This window comes from Neofelis nebulosa, chromosome 12 (assembly GCF_028018385.1).
Source record: "Neofelis nebulosa isolate mNeoNeb1 chromosome 12, mNeoNeb1.pri, whole genome shotgun sequence".
Taxonomy (NCBI): Eukaryota; Metazoa; Chordata; class Mammalia; order Carnivora; family Felidae; genus Neofelis; species Neofelis nebulosa.
The window spans coordinates 53,897,636-53,920,159 of record NC_080793.1 but is presented as its reverse complement, the minus strand read 5'-3'; the positions used below and the strand labels follow the sequence as shown (position 1 = coordinate 53,920,159).

At 37.6% G+C, this 22,524-nt stretch overlaps 1 protein-coding gene across 8 annotated transcripts in view; it reads left to right on the top strand.

Annotated features, from left to right (window-relative positions):
• CCDC171 (coiled-coil domain containing 171) overlaps nucleotides 1-22,524 on the top strand; it is a 314,999-nt gene that overhangs the window by 270,777 nt on the left and 21,698 nt on the right. Inside the window, exon 27 of one of the 8 annotated variants that reach the window (XM_058695293.1) lies at nucleotides 3,112-4,005. The exons of the other annotated variants lie outside the window; for them this stretch is intronic. Within the exon in view, the coding sequence (XP_058551276.1) occupies nucleotides 3,112-3,132 (21 nt within the window). The 3' untranslated portion in view covers nucleotides 3,133-4,005. Of the gene's footprint in view, nucleotides 1-3,111; nucleotides 4,006-22,524 lie in introns of those variants that run through there. 8 annotated transcript variants of the gene reach the window in all.

The following is a 22,524-nucleotide window of genomic DNA, read 5'->3' as shown; positions in this document are numbered from 1 at the left end:
AAGAAAGGCCAAACTTGATAAGGTAGGATTGTTTCCCCATGGATTCAAAAAAAATTTTTAAAAAAAATTTTTTTTTAACGTTTATTTATTTTTGAGACAGAGAGAGACAGAGCATGAATGGGGGAGGAGCAGAGAGAGAGGGAGACACAGAATCGGAAGCAGGCTCCAGGCTCTGGGCCATCAGCCCAGAGCCCGACGCGGGGCTCGAACTCACGGACCGTGAGATCGTGACCTGAGCTGAAGTCAGACTCTTAACCGACTGAGCCACCCAGGCGCCCCCAAAATTTTTTATCAATTATTGTTCTACTAATGCCTTAATGAAAGTGTGCCTCACTACCATCATAAAACTCAACTCCTCTGCCTTTTCTCCTTTTGAACACATCTGTAAGGAGATGCTCACCATCTTATTTGTAAGAGGTGGTTCACCCTAGCAATGATTCTCAAAAGGGGACATGTGTAATGTGAAAAATCTCCCAGGCTGTGACAATGTGTCTTTCTAGGAGAACGCTGCCCGATCCTGTATCTCTATAGGATCTTTACTCTCAGGTCTCTTTCCTTATTTGAAAATGACTATTTTTGAAACAGTAATAAATTGGCATAATAATTTTATTTTTTAATATATTTGTGTATGCTTTTTCACACTTGCGAACTCCTTAAGAACTCTCTGAGGAGAAGAGCCTCAGTCTCTGTATTTCATAGATGACAGGTGGTACAGTTTGGTAGATAAGAGCATGGGTTTTGGAATTATATCCGTTAGGAATACAATCAAGTGTAAATAACAGAAAACCTGACCAACATGACTTAAGAAAATCCAGGTTCTTTGTGTTCTTTTCTCCCACACATAGCAAGAAGTCTAGAAGTAGGTGTCTGTTGTCCCGTGGCTGATAGTGGTCCAACTTCTCTGTGATTTCTCTGCTGTTCCCTTATTGTCGTAAGACAGCAGCCAGATCTCAGATTTACGATCACACCCAAGTCAGAAGGATGGGGTGGCTCAAAAATATCTGTTTGACAAAAGCCTTGGAAGGCTTTTCCTTTAAAAACAATTTAAATATTTGTATTTCATATAAATTTATTTAAATGCTGGTAATTTTTAATAGAAATTTAATAGATAATAGTTCATTAAATATCTAAAAATATATTCAAGTATTTATATTTTTTAAAAAGAATAGGTTTTCCAAGGAAGCTCTGAACATATTTCTACTTATATCCCATTGTCTGGAAATGGGTCGTGTGGGCACTCTTAGCTATAATGAGTCGAGGGACAAGGGAATTAGGAATCAATAATGTGTGCTGTAGAAGTCAATAAATGTGGATTTAATTTCAATTTTGTCAATTGAAAATTGTGTGGCTAAGTAGAGTTTTCATCTGTAAAATGGGCTAGTGATCCTACTCCCTAACAGAGATACTGGGAGCTCTAGTGAGAAGTGTTGAAGCACTTTAGACTTGGCTTTGCTCTTAGTGAGTAGTTAGTCTAAAAAAAAGTTCACTAGTATTTTTATCACCCTTATCTTGATAGAAAGTAATTGGATTAAAAGATTATTTACTAACCTCCCATCTTCAGCTGTGAATCCTGTCATTTTGATCTGCCTCCTACTGTAGCCTTGAGTTTGTAATTCTTCCTCTGTGATCACTGTCAGTATGGTCCAGTGACTGATCTCTCTGCCCTTTCTTGCAGCCTGTTTTTCCCTCCTTTTCACTGATACGTTCTTGAAAAGTGATCTCCTTGCTTCTTCTATATGCTCATCTCCCATTTATTCTTCAGTTTTGCCGCTCTCTGGCTTCTGAGTATCATTCCACTGAAACTATTTTCTCAGAGGTCACAAATAATTTTCTGCTTGTTCTGTATTCATGCCTTTTTTTTTCAACATTTTTTATTTTTTATTTTTGGGACAGAGAGAGACAGAGCATGAACGGGGGAGGGGCAGAGAGAGAGGGAGACACAGAATTGGAAACAGGCTCCAGGCTCCGAGCCATCAGCCCAGAGCCTGACGCGGGGCTCGAACTCACGGAGCGTGAGATCGTGACCTGGCTGAAGTCGGACGCTTAACCGACTGCGCCACCCAGGCGCCCCCTGTATTCATGCCTTTTAATGCCATGTTCCTTCTCATGCCTTTTAATCTTTCTGCAACATATGAAGCTTTTAACTACTTTCTTCTTTAAGCACTCCTCGCCTGTTTTTTTTGTTGTTGTTGTTGTTTTGTTTGTTTTCACTTGATATCGACTTCCTTCTTTGGCTCTCTGGTCTCTACTTACTTGAGCTCTGCTTTTTTTGTATTATTATTTTTAATTCTTTATCCATTAGTTAAGTATTTATTCAGCTCTACTCTATAACAGGCACAATTCTGGTCCTAGTAATACTATGTGAACCAAAACAGACAATTCTTGCTCTTATGAACTTAAAATCTAATAGTGGAAGAAATTATTTTCATATAATTACACTGAAGTGTAATTACTAACCAGGATAAGTGCCCTGAAAGGAAAGAACTGAAAGCACATATGAGAGTTTTTTTAAGCCAATGAGCCTACCCTAGACTAAGGTATTGGCAAAGCCTTTTCACGGTCAGTGATGCTTGAATTAATATCTGAACACTTGGTAAGAGTTATGCAGGAAGAGAGCAGTGTTCCAGATCAGCAGGAGGTGTATGGGAACATCTACAAGACTCTATGATAGAGGGGCGCCTGGGTGGCACAGTCGGTTAAGCGTCCGACTTCAGCCAGGTCACGATCTCACGGTCCGTGAGTTCGAGCCCCGCGTCAGGCTCTGGGCTGATGGCTCAGAGCCTGGAGCCTGTTTCAGATTCTGTGTCTCCCTCTCTCTCTGTCCCTCCCCCGTTCATGCTCTGTCTCTCTCTGTCCCAAAAATAAATAAACGTTGAAAAAAAAAAAAATTAAAAAAAAAAAAAAAAGACTCTATGATAGAAAGAAGAAATTGAGAAATACCAGTGTGGCTGGAATAAAGAGAGCAAAGGAAAGAGTGGCTTGAGTGAGATAAGAATGGTCTAGAGAGAAGGACAGAAGTCAGACTCTGTTGCCCTTGTTTTAAGAGTAAAGGGAAAGTCATTGGAAAACTTTAAAGAAGGAGTGACATTCTCAGTTTGGTTTTTTAAAAAGATGATTTTGGCTGTAACATGAAGAAACAATTGGATGCGAAGAACAAGAGAAAGGGGTATGCGAGATAATTCCTGGATTCTTTCCTTTTGGAAATGGATCAGTGACCTTATTTACTGAGAGAAACAATGGAATAGGAGAGAATATTGTGAGTTGAATTTTGAGTATATTGAGTTTGAGGTTTGTTTGACACATCCAACTGGAAATACCAAAAAAGGTGGCTTGATAGGGAATTCGAGCAAAATGCCAACCTAGAGATGCACATTTTAGGTCATTGTCATATAGATAGGACTTGAAGCTGTTAGCAAGAATGAGACTATGTTGGGAAAGTTTTAGAGTAAGAGGAAAAAAAGGCCTAAGACTAAAGCTTGAAAAACTCCAACACACAATGCTTGAGAAGAAGAAGAAGATAAGGTTGGAAAGGAGGCTGTGAAGGAATAGGCAAAGAGATCAAATGAAAACCAAAAAAATGTGATGCCATGAGAATAGAGTGTTTTAACTAGGGTGACATATCAATAGTGTCACATGTTGCCCAAGATCAAGTAAAGTGAGGACTGAAAATGGCCTTTGGATTTAATGCATGGAGGCCCTTGGGATCCTTAAGAAATGCTCTTTCAGTAAGAGGTGGAAAGTTAAGTGGGAGTTGACGAAAAAAGAAAAGAAAAGAAAAGAAAACAAACCAGTGAATTTAAAACCTATCTCAAGGATTTAGCTGTTGAGTGGGAGACATAGGAATGGAATATTCAGAGAGGATTCACGGAGTTTTGCCTTAATATGGGAGTGAATTAATCATGTTTCAGTATCTTCTTGAATGAATATAGGCTTTGGTTTTGACCACGTTCACCATACTGTTCATTTTTATAATTTCAGTTTTCAACTTTTCACACTCTAGATATTTTTTGACTAGTGTCTGCATGATATATTTTTTCCATTCTTTTAACCTGTGTTTATATTTGTAGTGGGTTTCTTATAAAAAAATATAGTTTGGTTTGGTTTTGTCTATCGATTTGACAATCTCTGTCTTTTAATTGGATGATTAGACCACATACATTTAATATAATTATGGGTAATTGGGGGGTTTTGTTTACCACTTGTTTTATGGAGACAGATGCGATAAGACATGATCTCTGCTCTTATGTGTTCCTCTTCTAACAAGGGAAACAAACAGAGAAGCAAATCACAAAAATAGGCATGTGTAAAGTCTTTGGAGCACAGATGAAAGTGGTGTTCATTCTTCCTAACGTTGCCATTAAAAGATGAGATGCTTGTAGGAGCCTTTGAAGAATGTGTAGCAATTTGACACCTTGTTAAGGGGCAGAGCAATAAAAATTTATATTTTATTTTGATTTGAGGAATAGGCCTTACGGATAATACAAATGTTTAATGAATTAAATTGTATAAGAAGTTAGTTAGTTTTTTTTTTTTTTTTGTAAAGTAGAAAATATGTTGTTGCTTTAGCTCCATTCCCCTTCTCAAGTAAAGGCAGCCACCTCACCCGAACAGCCTGTACCCATTGGAACCCAAGACTGCTTGCAACTGTCACTCCAAACCCCACCTTCATATATTTCCAGTCCATTCTTGCACCATTCAATCCTCGCCTTTTACTCTATAATCTGATTTGATTCTGCCTCTGACCATTTTGCTATTGATGTTCTTATTTGGTCTTTCTAATAACTTGTTATTTAGGCCATTCTCAAAACCCATTACCGGGTTCTCAGATGAACTGGCTGTCTTGACCTTTGACACCCACCCAACCTACCATCGCCTCCTACCCACAGGCCCTCATCTAAGGCTTTAGAGTGAAGCAGGCCCGAATGTGCAGTGTTATTTATTATCCATACAATATATTTATTTATCCATATAATAAATTGTTTATTATCCATACAATACTCTAAGCATCAGTTTCTGTATTTGTAACGTGTAGATAAAGTTGCCTACATTGTAGGGTTGGTCTGAGGATTAAAGATACTGTCTGGCATATTAGCAGGTGCTTTAATAAATTTCTTTTCACCATAAATTTTATTTAATAAATTAAATAAAGAACATTTTCGGATAGTTACATATATTTCCCACAGCTAAGCTATACACATAGCTTTAAAAAATATATGTAACCATGAGGAAATCTTTTGATGCATAGGCAAAGACCTAAAACAACCCTTATAAGTCAGTGCTTTTAGCTCATACTAAGTACAATGTTAATGATAGTTGTCATTGTTATCACTTATTTAATGAACCGAGGGAAGTCAGTATATGTTCACTAACCATCTTTTCCAGCCATTTCACTATCTAAGAATGAAAAATAAATATTCATTATGAATAAAAAACTTACTATATCCTGGTGTTGTAATGCATAGAAAGAGATTGATCATAGTGTAGACATGAATAGTCGTCTTTAAAAACTTCATCCCGGGGCGCCTGGGTGGCGCAGTCGGTTAAGCGTCCGACTTCAACCAGGTCACGATCTCGCGGTCCGTGAGTTCGAGCCCCGCGTCAGGCTCTGGGCCGATGGCTCGGAGCCTGGAGCCTGTTTCCGATTCTGTGTCTCCCTCTCTCTCTGCCCCTCCCCCGTTCATGCTCTGTCTCTCTCTGTCCCAAAAATAAATAAAAAAATGTTAAAAAAAAAAAAAAAAATAAAAATAAAAACTTCATCCCTCTTAAGGCGCTGTTGTCATTTTTCTGCTCCACAGATAGATAATAATAATAATGCTGGAGTGCATCGAAAAGTTCTCCTCAATTGTGCACTTGCCAATACTTTAACATTTTCAGCGTATTGGTCCTTGACCCATTAACTTAGGGCTGTTCTAGAGCTTTTATCTTGAGTAATAGTAACCAGAGAGGGCTTCAAGTGAAGAGCTTTCGAGCCACAGACAGCCCAGCAGAGAACGGTGCAGCAGTCAGAACCAATTACTTGTGGGTGTTTGGAGGCCGGCAGACCCATGGCCGGGGAGAAATGCACGATATTGCAGTCTGTGAAACACAAAATGCCAAACCTGAATACTTTGCTGTGAATTACAGTGCTGCAAGCTAGAGTATTGATTTGCCTCATTTCCCCTGTATGTTTAAGCAGTATGTTTTCAATTCTATAGTACTTTATTTATGAGAAAATAACAAATTACACATCAGGGGAGCCTTCCAGTTAGTATCTTCCCAGGGAAGAGATCTTTGCATATTGTTCAGATTATGTCAGATTTGATAGTTGTCAAGAAGTACCGTATTGTTAATAAAGATGAAAGATTTAGATATTTTGGTTCAGGTAAGATGAAAATAAAAAACAAGAATCCCCTTTCTCTTAAGTTTTCAAGTAATAGTTTGTCACATTTGTTTCTGTTACATTTTCTTGAGAGAGGAAGGAAGGATTATTTGTCAGTATTAGTGTCATGTGGATTGAGAAACAGACACTTTAAGTAACTTACTTGAGTTAAGTTGCTTTCATGAACTTTCAAGTACTTTATCACAGTTGACTCAAGATGTTTATTATTGAGATTTTTTAACCATTCAAGAAAAAAAATTTTTTTTTAAGTGAGCCATAAACCATAACTTAATTTGTTGGGAAAGGCTATGCAGTGCAGTAAAGTACAGATTCTGGAGTCTCGCTGCCAGGTTTTTAATTAGAACCCAACAGATTAGAACCCAAGGCCTCTGATTTCTTATCTGGTGCTTTTTCCTATGAGAATGAAGTGTGGCCCACGACAAATCTCTACTGTTACGGCACTTCAGGTGTAGTGGAAAATACACTGTGAGACAAATAATTAAAAAAGAATGATGTTGAAGTCGAATCATAGAGGACTATGAGAACGCAGAACCTGGGGACCTGATGTAGGCTTGGGATGACCCACTTGAGGAATTGAAACCTTAGTTGAAAAACATGAAGACTAGGTAGGCAGTTACCTCACACGTGTCAGAATGGCTACAATCAATTGTTACGATCAAAAACACAAGAAACAAGCGTTGGCGGAGATGTGGAGAAGAAGGAACCCTCATGCACTCTTGGTGGGAGTGCAAACTGGTGCAGCCACTGTGGAAAGAAAACAGGGGCTCAAAAAATTAGAAATAGAACTATCCTATGATCTAGTAATTAATTACACTACTGGACATTCACCCAAAGAGTACAAAAACACTAATTCAAAAAGATATGTACACCCCTATGTTTATTGCAGCATTATTTACAATAGCCAAGTTGTGGAGGCAGTCCAAGTGGATAGATGAATGGATAAAGAATATAGTTTGTGTGTACACACACAATGGAATATTACTCAGCCATAAAAAGAATGAGATCTTATCATCTGCAACAACATGGATGGATCTAGAGAAAGATAAATACCTTATGATTTCACTCATATGTGGAATTTAAGAAACAAACCAACCAATCAACGGTAAAAAAGAGACAAATAGAGACAGAATAGACTCCTAACTCTAGAGAACAAACTGATAGTCACCAGGGGGAGGTAAGTGAGGGGATGGGTGAAATAGGCGAAGGGGATTAAGAGTACACTTACGATGAGCACCGAGTGATGTATGGAAGTGTTGAATCTCTATATTGTAAACCTGAAACTAATGTAACACTGTATGTTAACCACACTGGCATTAAAATAAAAAACTTAAATTAAAAAATTAGCAGTTGACGGGAAAATATGGGGTACGCAAGGATTGGAAGGCTGTCTGTGTGACTGGAGCAGAGCGAATGAGATGGCGAACTGGGAGGGATGAAATGGAGGAGGGGCCAGATCAGTGTGGTTATAAGTGAGGTTCTCAGCTGTCTGGGCTCTCTGAGGTGTCTCCGACAGCTAAACTGCAAACATCTACTCCCTCTGCTTTATGTATTTACTTTTCCCAACTCCGAATTTCATTTTTTTCTAGTTCTTAAAAGTCCCTGACATTTGATGCTGTAACAACACTCATTTTACCCTTTTGCTAAATACTGCTTAGTTAGATGCTCATTAAATTCTCCCGTATTTTTATCACGAGCTCCGCCTCCAGCCCCCAGAGACTAACAGAGCTAAATAAGGGAAACATAAAATATGAAAGGTAGGACAGCCCAGTCAGCATGCAGGCATTTTCCTTTGATCCTTGACACACATTTCCAAACTTTTAAAGGTTTCTCATATTCCAGAAGCTCAAGCTTTGTTTGGTATAGTGAATAGGGGCCTGAAGGTAATAATGCATATTCTATTGGCCGCACACCTCCTTTCTAGTCTTTTAGTTTTTGTATCATGTACTTTAAGACGGCCACTTTCATGATGAATGATACCTGGATAGTGGCTATAGGGGCATGATATTCTAAATTTTATATGTATATTAATATATAAATATAATATGCTTAATTATATAAATATATAATTCATATGTCTAGAATAATATGTAAGCATTTTATATTAGATATATTCGATTTTATATGTAAGTATAAATATAAAAGATATATATAATAAATATAACATATTTATATAGTTCTATTCTTCAGTAATGAAATACTGCAAGGGTGGAGCAAGGAGTGGCAAGAATGAATATTTCGGGGGCTCCTGGGTTGCTCAGTTGGTTAAGTGTCCGACTCTTGGTTTTGGCTCAGGTCATGATCTCATGGTTGGTGAGTTCGAGCCCCGCATTGGGCTCTGCGCTGAGAGTGCAGAGCCTGCTTCAGATTCTCTCTCTCTCCCTCTTTATGCTCCTCCTTCACACACTCTATCAAAATAAATAAATAAACTTAAAAAAAAAATGAATGAACATTTCAAATTCTGATCATTGTCATCAATCAGTAATAAAGTTGTAGAAAATATAAATGGTAATTTGACAATTTAATGCTCTAATTTTTTATACTGGTTGTTCAAAGAATAGCAACATGGGACTATGCTTATGGGTATCTCTCTTACAATTTTATCTTTCTTACTAAGTTGGGTTCTTTGAAAGGCTTCAATTGCCTGTTAGATTTTCAGGCATTTCTGCTTCAATTTTCTGCAAACACCACAGACTCACTGAGGTCCCAAACTTAACATTTCTTCAACTTTACTACTCCCCATTTTCCCAAATTCTCCATTCCCTACATTCCTTATCCCTGGCATAACTATCCACCTTGCAGGCCAAGACAGAAGCCTTAACCTTTGCCCCACTTTCCATCTACCACCAATATTTACTCATTTGCTAAGTCTCACTGTTTCTATCACCCCAGATCCCCTAGATCCATTCTCACCTTTCTACTGTTGTGATCACAATAACTTTTCTTTGAGTTATTTCAATGGTTTTCCAATGGGTTTCCCCAAATGTAGTTTCCCCCTTCCATCTTGTCTGCCACATTAGTGTGAGAGTTTTCTCTCTCTTTTTTCTTTCCTTCCTTCCTTCCTTCTTTCTTTCTTTCTCTTCTTTCTTTCTTTCTTTCTTTCTTTCTTTCTTTCTTTCTTTCTTTCTTTCTTTCTTTCTTTCTTCCTTTCAGTTTATTTATTTATTTTGAGAGAGAGAGAGTGCACGAGTGAGTAGGGGAGGGGCAAAGACAACAGGAGAGAGAGAGAATCCCAAGCAGGCTCTGCACTATCAGCATGGAGCCCGATGCAGGGCTTGGACCCATGTGCCATAAGACCATGACTTGAGCCAAAACCAAGGGTCAGACGCTTAACCAACTGAGCCCCCTAGGTACCGCCAGAGTTATCTTTCTAACACACAAATATGAGCAGACCACATCTTGCCTCAAAACATATTTTGGCTCTGAACTTTTATGATGAAGTAAAAATTCTTTATCATTGACATTCCAGGTATATTCTGACTCCATCTGGTTTTCAGTTCATCTCCCAGTTGGCAGGAGTAAAGGTTCCCTTTGTCATACTCATTTATCAGTGCATTTATCTGTCTAAATACTTTGACTTATATAATCAATTAGTTGTGTATGTATTACCATACTGTGAGTCTGTGAGGTCATGTCTTATTTATTTTTTAAAATTCATTATAATGATCTGACTTTAATAAATGCAGGTTGATTTGAATTGAAATTAATTGGAAGAATACTCCTTCAATGATATTTATTCAATACATACTTGTTATGGAACATATACTTTGCACAAACCATAATTCTCCCCAAATTTTTCCCACACAAAATTTTCTGAAATTCTCATCATACTATATTTCATATGCTTTTCTAGCCAACACTTCATGAGAAGGAATAGTATAATTTATATATTATTATATCTATGATAGTTTTAAGTAAATACTTTAATATAAATTGTATATTTCTTCTCCTCTTCACAAACAAAAACAAACAAAAAACTCCAAATTGTTTGTAACAAACAAGAACATTCTTTTCAGCATACCACTTAAATAATTTTAAACTTTGTCAGATTTTTTTGAGACCCCTTCTAGTATATATTTACCCACATAGACATAAATCGACCAAGTTTAGTGCCTTTTACTTACATGGTGGGTACTCAATAAATGATAGCAATGATATACCAATGATAGCAATGATATGTGCCTCGGTCTAGCAAAAAGTATGAGTATGAGAGATTTATTTCAGAAGTAGGAAGCTTATTTAAAAAAAATATATTTCCTTAAACCCTTACCTCATACCATGTATGAAAATTAACTCAAAATGGATCAAAGAGCTAAATAGAAAAGCTAAAAATTTTTAATAAAAGACGTAGAAATAAATTATGATTGTGGAGTTGGCAATAGATTTTTAGATATGATACCAAAAGCATAAGTGACAAAAGAAAAAATAGACAAATAGGACTTAATCAAAATTAAAAACCTTTGTGCATTAAAAAACACCCCACAAAATGGGAGAAAATAGTTATAATCATATATCTGGTTGGGATCTAGTGTATGGAACTCAACAACTCAACAAAAAAGGGCAAATGACCTAATTTTTAAAATGGGCAAAAGACTGGAATAGACACCTCCCCAAAGAAGATATGCAAATTACCAACAAATGCAGGCAAAGATACTCAACATCATTAGTCAGTAGGGAAATGCAAATCAAGACCACGAGATACCATGTCCACTGACAAAGAATACCATAAAAGAAAAAAAAAAAAAAAAGGAAAATAACGAAGGTTCATAGCAGCCCTGTTCACAAAGGCCAAAAGATGGAAGCAATGCATCAGTTGATGAATGGGTAGACAAATATGGTATAACCAGACAACAGACTATTATTCAGCCATAAAAAGGAATGAAGTACTGATACAAGTTACAACATGGACGTACTTTGAAAACACTATCCTAAATAAAGAAGCCAGACACAAAAGGCCACATATTATATGATTCCATTTATACGAAATGTCCAGAATAAGCATGTTCTGTCTTCATAGAGACAGAGCGCAGATTGGTGGTTGACATGGAAAGGGGGTGGAAGGAATGGAGAATGACTGTTTAATGGGAATGGGGTTTCCTTTTGGGGTGATGGAAAAGTTCTAGAGCTCTGAAGTGGTGATGGCCGCACAATACTGTGAAGATATTTGATGCCGCTGAATTGTACATTTTAACATTATGACAACCGTAAGTTTTATGTTGTGTGTGGTTTACCACATTAAAAAATATTTTGGGGGGCGCCTGGGTGGCTCAGTCAGCTGAGCATCCGATGTCAGCTCAGGTCATGATCTCACGGTTGGTGGGTTTGAGCCCCACGTTGGGCTCTGTGCTGACGTCTCAGAGCCTGGAGCCTGCTTCGGATTCTGTCTCCCTCTCACTCTGCCCCTCCCCTGCTCGCGCTCTGTCTCTGTCTTTCAAAAATGAATAAATTTTTTCTTTAACGTTTATTTATTTTTGAGACAGAGAGAGACAGAGCATGAACGGGGGAGGGTCAGAGAGAGAGGGAGACACAGAATCTAAAACAGGCTCCAGGCTCTGAGCTGTCATCACAGAGTCCGACGCGGGGCTCGAACTCATGGACTGCGAGATCACGACCTGAGCTGAAGTTGGACGCTTAACCAACGAGCCACCCAGGCGCCCCCAAAATGAATAAAGGTTAAAAACAATACTTTTTAAATATTTCTTTTCATTCTTGGGTGGTATGGATAGGCAGCTAGATCGTTGCTTACACAGAATGGCAGTGGGTTTGCTGGAAAGTAGCGTGACAGGGAATCAGAGGAAATGTGGGTTCTAGAACCACCTTTGTCACCAACTCCCCACAAAGCTTTGGAAAATAAATTATACAGTCTCCTTGGTCTTGGGTTTTCCTGGCTTTAAAACGAAGGATTTCAATTAGATGAAATCTCAATTCCCTCTCAGCTCTAAAATTCTTCAGTCGAAGTTACAAATACTGATTTTGAATATTTGGATTCTAACTATGTTTCATTTTGTTCTTGCTTCAATTTACAACAATAAAATGAGTGTGTGTTTCTAAATTTATAACATAATTATATCTTGAGTTTGGTTATATTCAGCACCAATAACCCATTTGTAAATGTACACCAGTTATATAAATCTCACAATATAACTTGTAACGAGGTAGTCAAAAAGTCCCCAAAGTAATCTGCAAATGTATTAGCGTATTTGTAAGGAGTATTTCCTTTTTTCATGTGAAGTTTTTTTGATATTTAATATGTTAGGAATGTGAACTTTTAACTCGTCAAACTATTGTAACATATTTGAAAATTATAGTAATTTGATTAAAATGTTGCCTATAAGGCAAAAGGTTTAGTTAATAGAATCCATATGTAATTAAAATGCAGAACTAAATGTAATCAGACTCCAGTGACTAGTGCCTTCATATTGATAGTTTCACAATGGCCTCTGGGGTTGAAAGTTTAAATGTTGCAGAATGCAACAACACTGTAGAAAACAGCTTCAGCTGGCAGTTTAGCTTTTTAAAGGCATCAACAGTTACTTGGTAAGATGTGAATATCACATCCTAGACTTTCATCATTTTAGGAATATCTTCAGCAGGCAGGTGGTGGGAAGTGCATGGCTGCTGTGCGGGTGGAGAAACCCCCTCTACAGCGCTGTTATATAAACAGCCCACGATGAAGGGCCCTGCAATGAGCCAAGCCCCGGCCTCCCTCCTCCTCCTCCTCCTTTTTAAATAACACAGTTGCTTAATTTGAGTGAATTCATTTGAATCATATGAAATTTATAGACACAACACTATGCACCAAGCCACAAAAAAAAAAGTTACAAAAAATTTTTTCCCGAGCTGAAAAAAAATTATTTTCTCTGGACAGTTTTAAGAGTCGACATCCTGTGTTAGAGTTCTGTAATCATCACCAGCACAATTTACAATCAGAACACACAGAGAGCCAGTTTAGACCAGCTCATCTGTTGATCTTGGCAGAGACCCTTCATCTCACTGTGTGCAGCTGCCACTTGAGAGTTGGGGGACTCAGCAGAGAACCAGGGGAGGGAGGGATGCGAGGCTGGTCAAGGCATGAACACATAGGCCTGCTTCATTTCAACCGTTGTATGGTGCTTAAAAAAAATAGTCTTTTTATTTTACTGCCCCCCCCCCCTTCTTTTTAACCTGAAATTAAACGAGGACCTCTCATGAGCCACTGCGCTCCAGGCATAAGAAATTGTAATGTCTGGCTTGCAGAAACTGTCCCGTCAAAATGTGCTTCTGATTAGGTGGCTTAATTACAGCTGTGAAAACAATGTTGATTTAGGCCTCAAGATTCCAGGCCATGTCAGCCGTTATTAGCTAACCTTGGACCGCATCCACCATTTTAAAACTCTGTACCACTAAAGTCACCCTGCTTGACAACTTTTTATTTAGGCAGAAAAGTCGCCAGAAGCAACACATTTTTAGGCAAAATGTTGTTCGATGCGCTGCTGTTTCAACTGCAGCCATGAGCGGTCATTAAGGAGATAGTTAGCTTTGCGCTTGATCAAGAACAAGGAAGTTCTGTTTGTAAAACCAGTAAGTTTTGAATAGTATTTTTAACGGGTTGACTGACATAAGAATTAATTTTAATTCCTTTAATTCAGTTTTATTTCAAATCCAGCATGTTGGTTTAACCACCCAATTTTATTACACCTAAATTTTCCTGACAGTTTCATTTGCTGTGAGGAAATAAAATTGCAATTTTTTTTCAACATGGGAAATAATGGCTAGTTTTAAAAACGTTATGTTTGAAACTTCCCTTGCCTCAAGCTGGTTCAGACACAACCTCAGTTTACTTTTGGAAGGAAACGAAGCCCATTAAATAGTTTTAATATTTTAATATAAGTATGTTTTTTTTCATAGTGAGAAAACTTATTAGATTCATGTATTTACACCTGCAGGGGAAGTAAAAGTCTTAATAATTAGACGGTTCCAATACTTTGGAATTTTCAATGCAATTGTCACTGATATCGTAAATATTATAACTACATATTTAAAGTGGTCCCTGTTCATTGTATTTTAGATGTCTGAAACTCCCATTATATGCTATGAAAGATTTTTTTTATTTGTTAGTATTTTTAAAAGCGAACATTAGATATAATAAAGCAACAACAAAAACTAAGGTGGGCAGCTGAACAACAGACATAAAGAGTCATAATTCTCATAATAATTTTGGAAGGAACTTGTGCTTAAAAATGCATGATTTATGCCAAACCGAATACCCAAGAGAGAGCTAAATGATTTCTTTAAAATGAAATATCCCACACCCAAGACATTAAATCCAACCAAGTGGGTGGTCAAGGCACATCTTTTTCTACTCATCAGACTCATTGAACAATTAACTGACTGAACCATGTATGGACAAGGAAACTTTTGTTCAAGATGAGTTAAGAGTTAATACATAGGTAATTCATTGTGAGGAATGGATGGGTGAGCAGTTGGGTTGATGATCTGGGATGTGTGTCTTGAAAGAGAACATTGGGCAGCTGACTCAAAATAGAGTTTAAAATAGTAATCCCATAATCTAAATGACATCTTAATTGCCAGATACTGTAGAGACATCTAGATCTATTTCACCTATTATTTCAGTCTTTAATCTTTTTTTAATTTTTTTTTTAATATTTATTTTTGAGAGTGAGAGAGTGCAAGAGGGGGAGAGACAGAGAGAGAGGGAGACACAGAATCTGAAGCAAGCTCCAGGCTCCCAGTTGTCAGCAAGGAGCCCGACACAGAGCTCAAACTCAGGAACTGTGAGATCATGACCTGAGCCAAAGTCAGCCACTTAACCAACTGAGCCACCCAGGTGCCCCTAATTCAATCTTCGGTCTTCTGAAAGGAATGTTATTTCCCCTTATTGTAGATGAGGCAACGCCATCTCAGAGAGGGGATCTATATTGAAACCCCTGTCTGTGTGCCAAAGTCCATGCTCTAAACTGAAGGTGGAAATACAGTTGCCTTCAAAAATGGATTTTAGGTCATGAAATCATAGGGAAACATGAAGAATGACCAAGCTTATGTTGAGTGTGCCTTTAGGCTGTTAAGAGACAAGAGGATTTAAACTTGAATAAAAGTTTTATAGTTTTCTGTGTAAAAAAAGAGCTAATTTTTTTTTTCTTACACTAAGAAAACGACTGTGTATGAAGACTGACAAATTCACTAGGTCTATGGTTAAGGCCTTTTACCTAGAACAAAAGGACCTTCCTTTTTCCTTCTGCTTTACACACAGAGAATTGAAAGTGTACATCCTTCCATGTTATACTGGTTTGAAGTATGGATATTTGCGTTTGTTCTTAAGATTCTGTGTTAGCTGAGAAATTGGGAAGAAATAGCTTAGTTTCCCAGAACTTTGGCTTAGGGCATACTTTGATAGAATCTGAATTCAGCTTATTCTTTTGGATATTCTTTTGTTCTTTATGTTTGCCTGACACCAATTGGAAAGATACCCTTCCAAAATGTAAGGGGCCAACTAAGGGTTACAGCTTTATGTTTCCAGTCTCCACCGTCTTATTTCTGTTAAGTTCTAACTGAAAATGTGAATTTGATTGAAAAAATGTGCTATATACATTGTGGCAGTATAGATTATATCTAATTTTACCATGATAAAGTGATTGTTTGGATACATCATATTGTTAATCCCCCCTGGGAATTTATGACTTAATTTCAAAAAGTATTTTATTAAATAACATATTGGATATTATAGGTTCTTATGATTATAATTATGTATTCCCTAGATGTTTTTTCCTTTTTTTTTTTTTTGATGGTATAACCACCTTTTGAAGAAAAGAAAAAGGCCAGAAAGGAGTTTTGAATCTAGATATGTATGTGAATCTAAATAGATACTCTATATCTTATTCCTTATAGGTACAGGTATTCATTATTCTGGCGTATTGTTATATTTTGCCTGTGGAGTAATTTTAAAGATCTTAGTTCATATACTTATATTTCCCGTTCCATATTTATTTGAATATAAAATCATCCAGCTTCTTAAAATATGCTGAAGTGTTTTTTCTAAAGCAGGTAAAAAACCAAGAAATTTGAAGTAAGGTTATTAAAATTATTCAGCTTTTATGACCACATTGTTTCTTCTTTGAATAGCACTGATGACAAAAGGCACCAGGTGTGTAGTAATATTTTTCAGCAATACTCAGAAGAGTTTAAATTGGTCACTATTTCATTACTAAGAAAGCATGAAAAAGAATTGGGGGTTTATCATTTTTTAGAAATAGTGGTTTAATGAATCTCATAGTTGTCCTTATCCCTGTCTTGTATGGATACCTCAGGCTGGGGATGGGGGAGGCCTAGAGAAGAGAGTGTTCATTTCCCACCCCAACTAAACAGGGTAGCTTTGCTTTTAACTTATTGAGAAATTAAATTTATGAATAATATTTCATGTAACCAAAGGATTCTGCTGTTACAAAGTTTGAATCCCCTGTTATGTGAAGGCGGAGAGGAGAGGAGAGGAGAGGAGAGGAAAACAAATCATGTTGTGATAATTTCTGTACTTTGTAAAATCATCTTTACTTGCTTTATGGCTGCTCGAAAGCCTTGCTAAAACTTGTTTTTGTTTCTTACAACAAATATTTTTGCTTTACTTGATGCATAAGCTTTTCAAGGACTACTTACTGGTATAAGGTCTCTACTGTTGGTACTGATTTTTGTCATAAAATCTATAACTTTCCATCATTTGTTTGGGAAGAATAGTGATATACATATTTTTGGTAAAAGCACATAGTTAAGCTTTGAAGAAATAAAATCATATGTTAGGATATGTTTTGTAGGCTAGAACTTATACTTGACTTTCACAGGGTTCAATGAAGACTTTTCAGAGTACTTCACTGAAGCATGGCTTTCTCATCCACAGTCTTTGATCTACCCATAGATTGCAAAATCTTATCAAATTAAGCTTCATGTCAGTTATTGCCTATTGTCTTTTTCAATGACTGAAGGGAATTTCTAAGGGAACAAAGTACAATGGTAACTGATTTGATTCCTCATCGTCCCACTTGGTACAGACACTCAACAGAAATTCCTTATTGGGAATAAGGACAGAATCCCTTGTGTAAAGCCAACCTTATAGACCAGATTTGGAAACCAAAAAGCATGTAAAACTTGACCAATCTATCAAACATTTCACTAATTGGCCAATCTATCAAACATTTCACTAATTGGCCAATCTATCAAACATTTCACTAATTTTCCCTCCCTTTCTTCCTGATCACAGCTGATAGATACTTACTGCTACCATAGCTTTATCTCTTCAACACTTCTGTCATTTTTGAGGTACAGAGGAGGGGGAAGGGATATGCCTCAACTCAGTGCAATGGAAGGCAAACTGGCCATGGGGTCAAGAGGTATGAAAATCCTGGCACGACCACACTAGCTCTACGATCTTGGGCGAATATCCTCCCTGGGAGTTTACACAATTGTTAAAGGAGACTGGACCAGATGAGCTCTAAGATGCCTCCTGGTACTAAACAAGTGCTTTTCCTTTCACTTTATTATTTCTTTCACAACCTTCTGCTGTACTTGGTAACCTTCAGAAGTGTGGAGGTACAAATTTAAAGCCTGTCTTCTCAGGGCTTTGTGTCACTTCTATGGTCCTTCACCAATCTGGCAGGTTCTTTCAGAGGATTCAGGTCCTTAATGAAGTAATGGCATCTGTTTCAGTTTCTGTTTTTTATATTAATAAGTGAAACAAGTATTTAGATATTTTCACCTTTGAAGTGGAATATTTGGTAGCCTGCCAAAGCATAGAAAGTGCAGCATCTTAGTAGAGCCCACAGGTAGTACTCTTGATTCAATATTTGGTTAACTTGTTACTTAGTTCATTTCTTCTGGATACCATTGTGATTTTAGCCATTCTTGTAGTTACACTAGCTTATTCTTATTCATACTTTATTTGCATCCATGGTGTATCATTGAATACTCCGGAAGCATAAAGAACACTGATGTTGAAATGCAGTCGTGGAAAGGAGGAGCCCCCTAAAAAAGAACAATTATGGAAGTGTCTTTTAGATAATCTTTGACAGATCTATAAATTCCATTCATCAGATCAAAGTTCTTGCACCGCACTGTAATAAGAGAATAGAAAATTGTGAAATCGTATTGAAATTGGATGTTCATTTATTGAAATCAAGAACTACGTGTGTAGTTTGAAGGACATCGTAGGCAATATTTAACAGCCTGAAAGCTTCTCATTTCACTAGTCATTCAGAAACAAAATACACAAATATTACATAAAATTGGCCAATTCATTTTAAGCACAAAATGCCAAGACATAATATAAGGTTACCAGTTGTAGCATCTATAGGGTTACCAATCAATTTTTTTTTTACTTAAATTAATAAAAAATTAGAACCAGACTCTCAATCTCATGAGAATTGTATATACTGATTCCTTTGCTTAGACTACTATTTTCCACCTTTTACCTCTTTGATTTTTTCCCCAAGTTTTAAATTTCAGGTCTCTTCCACAACACCTATTATGTTGTTATAACATTTACAGACCTTATTGTAATTGATTGTTGATTGACCCACACAATTAGACTAGAAGTACCATGAATAGAAGATTGTTCTATTTGTAGATGTCAGCGCAATACCTGGGGCATAAGGAGTAGTTTGTTAAAAGTTCTGTCACACATTCCAAATTAGGTGGCCTAACTTCAAGTACACCAGCCTATTTAGAGGTTCAGCTTTCAAAAAGCCAAGCTTGTGGCAGTAGTTGGTTCTCTGTCTCTCTGGGTCCAGAATTTCTTTATTCTTAAGATCATCTGTTATGTCAAGTTATCATTTAACAGGTTGTTTCTGTGGTCTCCCTGACTCCCTTTCTCAAGGGAAGGAATACAGGAAAGGAAAGAGATTTCTGATATGTGGTTGGATTTGAATTGTTCACCTGAGATCAGGGATTGTGTCTTTGTTTACATCTTCTTCAGTATCTAGCATACCACTGGAGTACAATAAGTAATAATGGTGATGGTGAGGAACACACTAGTACGCCATCTGTAGTCCTTAAACATAACACAAAGAATAAAAAATACTATTCTTTTACGTTCTAAGTTCAAGTAAAGAGAGTGCTTTATGATACACTTCTGAGTTTCATAGAAAATCATAATTTCTGCAACAAATAATCCTTATGTGTTGACATTCCATATTCCTAAGAAAAAATACCAATTTATTTTTCTGTACCGTAAGAAATATAGAGAAAGATATAGGGTGCTCTGGAATTTTAAACTATGACCAAGAGCTCTTACAACATTAATAGCAATGTAGAATAGTACATTTAAAAAAAGAAACAAAGCCATTTTAGAGGCTGGTAGTAGGAAAGTCAGCCCCCCTGAGAATAGCCCTGAACCCTGAACTTCAGCTGCTGAACCCAAACCGGACTGGATAAGGAGACAGATCCCGAGTCAAACTGCTGGCTGTCTTGTCAGCTCTATTTGATGTTAGTTTTTCCCTTGAAGAAGTCCCATTTCCTCTCAAGTTCATGGAACATAGTAATGAATCTATGCTCCACGTGTGCTTCTCAGCATTGTTAGCAGCTTTGTCACTGCTGTCACTGATGCAGTTAATTCAGTGACCCTAGAACTGGCATGATGGCAGTTGGGCAGCTTCCTCAGTGTGAGGAAAAGAAGAGCAGAAATCTTTAAAAGGAAATGTAAAAAGACCTTTTTACATCAGTGCCAGGAACAAACACTAATTTATGAATTCGGAACTTTGGAGATGCATGTAGAGTACGTCATATGCAGGATGACAAGAAATTGTGCTTGCTATTCTTTCTGCAAGTGGCGAGAGAACTGTCTTTAAAAAAACAGTCTCCGGGCTCCTGGGGTGCTCGGTCGGTCAAGTGTCCAACTTCAGCTCAGATCATGATATCGTGGTTCATGAGTTTGAGCCCCGTGTTGGGCTCTGTGCTGACAGCTCAGAGCCTGGATCCTGCTTTGGAGTGTGCGTCTCCCTTTCTTTCTGCCCCTCCCTGCTTGCACTCTGTCTCTGTCTCTCTCTCTCAAAAGTAAATAAACATTAAAAAAAATTTTAAAACACAGTCTCATTGATATGAAGCCATATCACAAACTTGCAATAGCAGTGAGTTAATATTTATTAAATGAATAGATTTTAGCTTAAAAATCATTTATTTATTTTGGGATCATATAGGGGAATTTAGACATAATTCCTCCAATTATTTATGATGGGATTTATTAGCACTTGGGTTAATAAATTCATTTTCAAGTTATCAGACTTGGAATATTTCTATTCCAACGCCTTCCAAAGTTCCAGCCTGTTCCAGGAACTGTCCTTGGTTTGGAAGAGATCTTGGGAGCATTGGTAAACTCTCTACTTTAGTGGTTCTTAACAGTTTAGGAAGAGAAATAAAAAGGATCAGGTCCCAAGAATGAACTTAACACCTTTGGGGAGTATACCGGGTCACTACTACTCATTCAGACCAGACCTGTATTTAGAACTAGATCGGGATCAAGGACTGCAGGCCTATGTACATTTTTCATTTTGCTGAGCTTGGGGTCTGGAAGTCAGGTATGGTGTGTAATCATCCTTAGTACCCACGTTGTGCTCGACCCGCTTCTAAGTACCCAACAGAAGTTTGTTGAATCACTCAGTGAATTTTGTTCCCTTGTATGAATCCTAAAATCTTTTAGAGCTCTTTCTCTTTCCATTTTTTATGCAAGGAAGATAGTTGTATCTGCACATGGATTGAATATAAAAAGATACAATGATGGGTTGCTGATTTGTTGGAACTGATAGTCTAGTTGGTGAGTCAGGACAGACTTACATGAAGCAGTAAGATGATAAATGCTCATGGAGTTTGAAGAGATAGATTTATTTGGACTAGGGTGGTTAGGGAATATTTTTGAAAACTTGTGTTTGAGCTTGATTTTGAAGGAATGATAGGGTTTGAATAAAGAATTCTGGACAGCGAGGACTATGTGAGCAGAAACAGGATGCTGCTGGCTTGTACACAATGTCAAGCTAGAAGTCATGGTTTCGTTTCGTTTCGTTTGGTTTTCTGTAACGATGATAATTTTGTTTCTATAATTCTTCACAGCTTTCAAAATACACCCAAGTACATAACCTTATAAATATTTTGTGTGACACAAGTATTATGAGATTCAGAGAACTTGGGGAGCATCACCCATAATAAGCCAAAGAGTCAGACTCCTGGCTCTTTGTAAACTATTGTGGCCTACTACTTCTCTTTTTGGCCTAAGTCATCATTGTTTTCTTACTGAAGCCCCCTTATGACCAAAGGAAATTATCTTCCAGGTAAAGGCATGGTCTATGAACATGAAACAGAACAGGGTCTGTTGAGCCAGAGAGTTGGTGTGGACCAGGAAAAGAAGGAGGAGAAAGATGAGCTAACTTTTTAATTTTGTCAATGTTTTTATTATTTTACTTTTGAGAGAGACAGAGTGTGAGCAGAGTAGGGGTAGAGAGAGAGGAAGACACAGAACCCAAAGCAGGCTCCGAGCTCTGAGCCATCAGCACAGAGCCCGACACGGGGCTCGAACCCACGAACCATGACATCATGACCTGAGTCAAAGTCAGATGCTTCACCGACTGAGCCACTCAGGTGCCCCAAGATGAGCTAACTTTTATCCAGTACTTTCCCTGTGTGAGACAACATTCTCAGAATCAAATATGTGTTAACTTAGTTAATACTTAAAACACCGCTATGGGTGTATGGTATTTTTCGATGCCATTACCTTGATTATTTCCGTATCGTATGGCCCACTGGGTACTGAAGCAAAGATGTGGACACAGGCAGTCCAACTCCAGAGCTCACCCATTCATAGTGGCCAGGTGTGTGGGCTCTGGAGTGGGATTATTCTAATCCTGGCTTCACCTCTTGCTAACCATGTGATCCTGGTTCAATTACCAGTGTCTTCAGGAATGCTTCCGTTTCCTCAGATGTAAAAATGAGGACAATGGTAACTTCAGTCTCCGGGTTTGTATGAAGATTAAAGAAAGGATATCTGCAAAGCCCTGCTGTTATTATATAATGCTATTTCCATTATGTCCTCATCAACTGAGCATAGAATTACAAGTTGTACTTGTTCTCAAAGTAGGAAGGAACCGTGGAGGCCTCACAGTACCTCCCCTGTTCTAGGCACA